The sequence below is a fragment of the Garra rufa genome, chromosome 12 (genome assembly GCF_049309525.1).
Source record: "Garra rufa chromosome 12, GarRuf1.0, whole genome shotgun sequence".
NCBI classification, from domain to species: domain Eukaryota; kingdom Metazoa; phylum Chordata; class Actinopteri; order Cypriniformes; family Cyprinidae; genus Garra; species Garra rufa.
This window is the reverse complement of record NC_133372.1, coordinates 33,868,170-33,875,759: the sequence shown is the minus strand read 5'-3', so window position 1 is coordinate 33,875,759 and position 7,590 is coordinate 33,868,170. Positions and strand designations below refer to the sequence as shown.

Sequence of the window (7,590 nt, the reverse complement as noted above, 5' to 3'; positions counted from 1 at the left end):
AAACCAACAACATCACCATAATTACAGTGATTTTATTAATTTCAGGTAATTACTTTGCTTCCACTATCCCAGATCACTGGAGAATTCTTTTATATTAGCTGCAAAGATTCCTGCTTGTATATATCCAGACTCTGAACTTAACAAGCCTGTCATGAAATTTATTCTATTTTTTAGAGGAAAATTTGAGAAGTGCAGCTGAGTTGCAATATGATTTTGGGAATGGATATACAGCTCTGAAGCCCTGCCATTTGAAGGCATTCAATTAAATAAGAAAGAATTTTACTCCAAGCATTTTTCACCACATCCCCTCTTGGGTTGCTTATTGTTTATCTAATATTTTCAATTATGTACAATCTACACTTCATGCACCATAATTGTCACAACTTCATAAATGCATTAAAAATATAAAACAAAACCTTACCCTTAACTCAGTACTTCATTGAAGCACTTTTACAGCCTCAAGACTTTTTCGGTATGATACAACAAGATTTTCACAACATTTTGCAATTATCTGCCATTCTTCACCTCAACTCTTCCCCTCTCAAGCTCTATCAGCTTGAATGGGCTCTGGCAGACATTTTCAGGTTTCTCCTGAAATGTTTGATTGGGTTCAAGCCCAGGCTCTGGCTAGGCCACTTAAGCACATTCACAGAGTTTTCTATAAGCCACTCTTGCTGTGTCCATTGCCTTGTTGAAAGGTGAACCTTCTGTTCAAAGGTTCTAAATGCTCTGGACTGGGTTTTCATTAAAGCTCTCAATTATCTTGCATTGAGCTTTTCTTCTACTCTGACCAGTCCCTCAGTCCCTGCCACTGAAAAACAGCCCCACAGCATGAGGCTGCTACCAACACACTTTACTTTTGGGATGGTACTGTGCAGGTGATGAGCAGTGCCTGGTTTTCTCCATACATGATGCTTGGAATTGAGGTTCATCAGACCACAGAATCTTGTTTCTCGGTCTGAAGGTCTTTTATGTGCTTTTTTGCAAATTGTGTTTTCATGTGTCTTCACTGAGGAGAGGATTGAGTCTTGCCACGCCACCATAAAGCCCAGATCACTGGAGTGTTCCAGTTATATTTGTCCTTCTGTCAGTTTCTTCCATCTGCATATATGATCATGGAGCTCAACTAGAGTGAACATTAGCTTCTTGGTCACCACTGTAGCCAGGGTGGTTCTCCATCAATTGCTCAGTTTGGCCAGCTCTAGTAAGAGTTTCAAACTTCTTCCATAAAGGGTAACGGAGACTACATGCTTCTGTGAACATTCAAAGCAGCACACTTCTTTAATAAACTCTTCCCCAGATCCGTGGCTTAATGCAATCCTGTCTCTGAGCTTTACAGGCAGTTTTTTTTTTTTTTTACCTCAGGGCTTGGTTTTTGCTCTGATATGCCCTTTCAGCTGTTAGACCTTTTATTAAGACGTGTGCCTTTCCAAATCATACCCATTCAGTTAAATTTGCCACAGCTTAACTTCAGTTGAAGTGTAGTAACATCTACAAGCAATATAAATGCTCCTGAGCTAAATTTCAACTATCCCAGATAAGGGTATGAATACTTATGCAATGGAATCTTACACGCAAAGATGTGAAAAAAAGTTTTTTTGCTTCACCATTATAGTGTATGGAGTGTAGAGTGGTGTGGGGGAAAAAGTAATTTGAAGCAGTTTAACATAAGCAACGTAACAAAATGTTAAAAAATTAAGGGGTATGAATACTTTCGCAAGGCACTGTAAATGTACTGCATGCTTCTCACCATGAGGGAGAACCCAATTAGTTTAAACCCATAATTCCTTTAGCCAGAGCAGCCAGGTTAGTGTTCAGTACCACAGCTGGGTGAGCACCTTGCAAATTGGCTTAAGCAGATCTTTGTCTTATCTTTATCTTGTTGAGTCTTGCCCACTGATAAGTCAATGCCGCTCCTACTACCACAGCCTGATCTCGTAATCCTTTTAGAGTTAGTTGTGTTGGGGCTCAAAGAGTGACACAGACTCTACATGACTGTAATGTGCAATGAGGACAACAAGGTCCCACGAGGACAAGTTCTGGAGAGACAGAAACAGACAGTGAAAAGAGGGAAAAAGCATTAACATTATCAACAAAAACACAGACAGTACTGTTAAACCGAGGCTAGGTATGGGATAGTTCATGTGTAGACAAATTCCTGTTTTTTTGCTTGTTGACATTTGAGGATTTATTATCGCAGAGAGGATTCGTGCTGCATTCAGTCTGACAAATAGGATTAGAATGCTACTATAAAGCAAAGAGTTTTGTGAAGTAAATGACTTACAAATGACACTTAGTGAATCAGATGTTAGAAATAAGCATATTGCTCACCCAGTGCATACTGTACCTGTTTGTTGAGCACCATATGGATGATAAGGCTGAATAAGCAGCAATGCCCATGAAAAGCTGCAAGTGAAAATGACAGCCAGAACAAACATGTACTGTGAGAGTGAATTGTTGATATTGGAGATCATTTGTGACCCTGGACCACAAAACCAGTTTTAAGTAGCACAGGTATATTTGTAACAATAGCCAAAAATACATTGAATGGGTAAAAATGCCAAAAATCATTAGGATATTGAGTAAAGACCATGTTCCATGAAGACATTTTGTAAAATTCCTACCGTAAATATATCAAAACTTCATTTTTGATTAGTATTACGCATTGCTAAGAACTTCATTTGGACAACTATAAAGGCGATTCAGCTTTGTCACATCAGCTTTCAGATGATGTATAAATCTCAATTTTGAAAAATTGACCCTTATGACTGGTTTTGTGGTCCAGGGTCACATTTGTTATTTTAACAAAGGCTACAGTTGACTTAAGTAATTAAATGAAGGTATTTGTAATCATTTTGCCTTCCTCATTTCAAAACAGTCCTGCTGGTTGGGCAGCATTTATATACTGTAAATGTAACCTTAAATGTAACCCTGTCAAGCAGCTTGAAGCAACACATGCTCTTATGCTCTCATAAAGGTTACCTAAGGCCTTGCCACTGAACATAATTTCTCAGAATCAGGATTAGTGACTTACTGCCGTGATTACTGATATCATTTTCTGGTTAAGTAGGAGAACAGACACCACTGACAAAAATAAGATTATTATATCAAATTCTCTATGAAGACCAAAAAGAAAAGAAACATGGTGAAATAGAAACATCTATTACAGGGAATTTAAGTTTAATTTAATATTTAAAAAAAAATAGCGTGATTAACCCACTTGAAGCCTTGCTGTATATTTTTCCCCTAATTTGAATGCTTCAAAAGAAGTGAATGCTTGAATGTGACCATGGATTTTCCATTTTCTTCAGTCTATGAAAACAGGACAAATGAACATACAAACTACCACTAGCTATAATTTATATGGACTGTTCTACAGACTTGAAGACTTGTGGATTCCACAGTAGTTTTTGACAATATTTGCTATAAGGTGTTGCTGATTCTTGTTTATCTTTGAGAAAACACACTCCTGGAATTGTATTTCATTTTCAAATCAGGATCTTTTGGCAGAGTCTGAAATTGGTGCTGATGTTCAACCTGTTTGTCTCTTTAAAATAGATCACCCTACCTCAGACCACAATCTAGCACATTTCTAACTTTAGAGAAGCTGAATATTCCATATAAATATGGAATGTTATTTTTTGTGCGTTTGTAAACTTTGACTACAGTACATTATTCTAGTGCTTCATGAATATTCTATCTCTCAATTTAAACATATGGTGTGCATTATACTATTGCTTGCAGTATGGTAAAAAATGCCACCTTCTGTATCTTATATTTCTGGTTCATATCCATTTTTTGCTTTATGTACAAAATATACACACATTTTAGGCCAAGGATAAAATTGCTAGCTAAATGTCCACCAGTTTAATAGTCATAGTGAACAGAACAATTAAAGATTCTTTTTTTAAGATGCCCAAATTGCTCAATGACTAAAAGAACATAATCGTGTAAGAAGTTTAAAAGTCTATGCTGAAGATTCAGAGGACAAAACAGAGGACAAAAACAGTATTTTAATGCCAGTGTTTATTTCTATGTATTTCTTTTTCATTATTTACAAAATATATATACATTTTAGGCAAAAGATACAAATGCTAGCCTCCCGGCGCATAAAAATAAAACCACAATGTCAATGTTCACTGATCACCGAATAAATACTTTTAAAGTTTGCACACATCAAATCATATGTGTCTTCTGCGTTCACTTGTTATTGGTGATAGTGAACACAATCAAAAACTAATCCAACTGTCTTTTTTTTTTTTTTTTTTTCTTTTTCAGATGCCCAAATTGGTCAATGACTAAAAGAACACAATCATGTGTGAGGTCCAAAAGTCTATGCTGGAGATACAGAGGACACCTCTGTCTTGCTGGTGGACACAGTTGAGGACTCATCATCACCAAGAGGATTCTTTCCACAGAATAGAGTGGTCAGCATGCAGTTTCGGAACTGTGAAGAACAATGTTTCTTTTAGTATAGAGACAATAGATGTGGGATATGCAGGACAAGTCTGATAGATGATTTACCTGTTTGTTTAGCAGCACATAGATGACTGGGTTATATAAGGCTGAACTCTTTGAGAAGAAGGCAGGAATAGCCATGAACTGGGCACTGAAAGCTGCACCCTTATTAAAGAAAATCCAGGCAGCAACAGTGGCATAAGGGGTCCAAGCCACCAGGAAACCCAAAACCATCAGGATGACCATTCTTGTCACTTCCCTCTCAGCTTTCTGGGTAGATGCTGAGTCTTGCTGCTGTGCTGCAGCCTAAAAGAATAAAAAAACAAGGATGATGTCAATTTAACATAGTATTCCAATAATTGGGAATTTACAGGATTGTTTAAATTGACATACCGCCTTGACTGTGCAAACAAGCCGTCCATAAGTAAAGAAAATGACAGTGACTGGCAATATAAAATGGCAGGTGAACATATAGATGACATATGATTCATTGTTGTATTCAGGATTCAAGGTGTAGTAGTCTGGTCCACATGAGCACTGCATTCCCTCAGGAATATATCTGTTAAAGTAATGCACCTAATGTTAGGAAATTTCAGTCATAGTAATCATGAAGTTTGCTGTCTGCTGTACTTAGGCATGTAAAACAACTACTTTTAGTACAAATATTGTTACACTGGAAAAAGCCAATAAATTGAAAGTAAGCAAATGTCATATTCCTACATATTTATATGTTTGGAAAGCAAACATCAGACCAACCTGGACCAGCCAAGCAAAGGGGGGGCCGCACATGCCATGGCCATTACCCATGTAAACGCAATCCCTCCAAAAGCATGGGTGGAAGAGAATTTGAAACTACCCATTGGTTTGCAGACCACGATGTATCTTTCGATGGCCAGTACCACAAGTGACCAAAGGGCAACTTCCCCTGTGTAGCAAATAAAATATGAAATTCATGAACATCCTACAAGGTACGTTTTCCCAAATTGCAGTCCACTACTTAAGAATTCCTCACAGCAGTCAAAAAGCATCACAATTTTCCTTACCTCCAAGTGTGGCCATGAAGCCCTCAACCGCGCAGCCAGTTGGTCCCAGAGCAAAGTAGCCATTAATTGCCGTGTAGAAAGTGACCGTGAATCCAAAACAAACCATGATAGTACCAGCCACAGCCAGGTTGACCAAAATGAAGTTGAGAGGTTGCCTAAGCTTTTTATGTTGAGCTGTAACCACCAATGTAAGGCCATTGATGGGTAGACCCAAGCACATAAGGAAGAAAATGTAGATGGCAAGTAATTTAAACTTCCACGGTTCAGCTAGATAATACTGCGGATACTCGAAAGGACTCCTCACTAGCCCTGTCCTGTTGGACAAGGGGACGTAGAAGTTGTTTCCCTCAGTGCCGTTCATCTTTGTCCACTAGTGATCCAGAGGGATAAAGGGTGTTATTTGCTGCTATGGTACAGCTGAGTGGCTGCTCTTCACCTGCTCTTTCTTTGCAAAGATGCATTGGGAGTGTTTATATATCCCTCTGAGGTTCCATATAAGGGATAAATCCAGGAGCATAAGATAGGGAGGGTGTTACAATGTGGGATTTGAATGATAAGAGCAGACATAATCACTTTTGGGCTAATCACCCAGTAAAGCTTTGGATCTACGGAAGTTCTTTTGACTTTTTGGGATCATAAAATTAGGCCACGATATTGGTTATCTGTACAAAGTGAGTATATACAAAGCTGTATTAATTTTGAAGGATAGATGTAATTGAAATATGATTGTTGTCTGATGTAGTCCAATATTGATCATATTAAAATAACACAAAAAGTCATTCTTGATGTGCATTTTATTTCAATATTCAACTTTTACGTCTTTCACAATTGTGGCTGTGTAGAATTCTACAATGTTTTAAGTTTTTACTCTCATTATCATTTGCAATAGAAATAACTAGCGAATAAAATTGTTTATATAGTTTAAATTTCTCTCAAAGGGAATGCTTCACGTTGGTGAACAACGAATTTATTGTCGGTCACACTAATAATAATCTGACTTCAGAATACTTAGAATATAATGCACGATATATATATATATAAATCGTGTAATAGTTTCTGTCTTTGTTAGTATAGTGGATAATGATCAGGAAACTAAGTGGTAGGGAGAGACAGAAAGAGAAAGTGCACTACGAAGCTTTGAACTCGGATCACACGAAATACAATTGCGTTAAGTGCCGTAGCGACGACCGTGATGCTATCAGACATTTGTTATAATACTTTTACACTTTATGGATTAGTTGTATGGAGACGAGCACCGTAAATAATTTTAGGGAAAACTATACCGGTTTTGAAAGACATTAGGGTAAGTAAAATAATACAAAATAACAAATCATAAGTGAAAAATAACTTTTAAAGTGTTTTATAAAAGTCTTTAAAATTTATATGGCAAATATGATAAAATCATTTTTATTTTTAGTATACAGTAGTGAGCTGGAGGATGTTTGCCCAATTTCGTTCATGAAAAGAAGCTGTTGGAACATTGTTTGCAAAATTAAAGAATTAAAATGAGCAAATTCACTTTTGTAAACAATAGGCTATCCTATTGGTGTTATGACAGCGCAGCTATCAGGCTGTCGTTACGCATTTTTTATTGTGAGGATTTTGCATAATAGTAGTCTAAAAAGCTATAAAATAACACAACTGGAAGTATGCGAATTATGTAGGTCTATTTACCAAAATATTGCGAATTAATAAACTATATTATAACCTACTTCTTTAAAGAAGTAACAGTATCAACAGTTGTCATCTCTGCACACTCTGAACATTCTCCAACCAGCTCTCATTATAGTTCTCATTATGGAACGCTTTATATTTGTCTCTTTTTATTTTATGAGAGTGCAAAACTGAAACTGCAGAGGGCAGATGATGTATAGTTTGAGTTACGTTGGGAAGAAAAGACGTAATTTGGGGCAAGGCTGTATCTGGTGTAGCCTATAGTTAGAGTCTGTGCAGGTTACTTGCATGAATGTATAATTTCATTAGCATCCCTTCAGAATTATAAAAGCCCCTTTAGTACCCCCTAACAAAATATTCTGGATCTGCACTGGCTGTACGTGGTACATTGGTGCACACAGATCTTTCAGACCTG

General features: G+C 37.1%; 1 protein-coding gene across 1 annotated transcript; it reads right to left on the bottom strand.

Moving 5' to 3' along the window:
- Positions 1-4,009: 4,009 nt before the first annotated feature.
- opn1mw4 (opsin 1 (cone pigments), medium-wave-sensitive, 4) lies at positions 4,010-5,961 on the bottom strand. The gene is made up of 5 exons (XM_073851888.1): positions 5,502-5,961; positions 5,215-5,383; positions 4,852-5,017; positions 4,525-4,764; positions 4,010-4,447 (listed from the first exon to the last, which is right to left on the bottom strand). Exons 1-5 carry the CDS (start codon positions 5,860-5,862, stop codon positions 4,334-4,336), a joined length of 1,050 nt encoding a protein of 349 aa, XP_073707989.1. The 5' UTR covers positions 5,863-5,961; the 3' UTR covers positions 4,010-4,333.
- Positions 5,962-7,590: the final 1,629 nt, after the last annotated feature.

What these genes read in the sequence shown, in the direction of transcription:
- opn1mw4 (XM_073851888.1), bottom strand. Translation starts at nt 5,862, where the DNA reads ATGAACGGCACTGAGGGAAACAACTTCTACGTCCCCTTGTCCAACAGG. An exon ending in CTTCATGGCCACACTTGGAG is followed by an intron (nt 5,384 to 5,501) that starts GTAAGGAAAATT and finishes TTTGCTACACAG; the next exon opens with GGGAAGTTGCCCTTTGGTCA. An exon ending in ATGTGCTGCTAAACAAACAG is followed by an intron (nt 4,448 to 4,524) that starts GTAAATCATCTA and finishes TGTTCTTCACAG; the next exon opens with TTCCGAAACTGCATGCTGAC.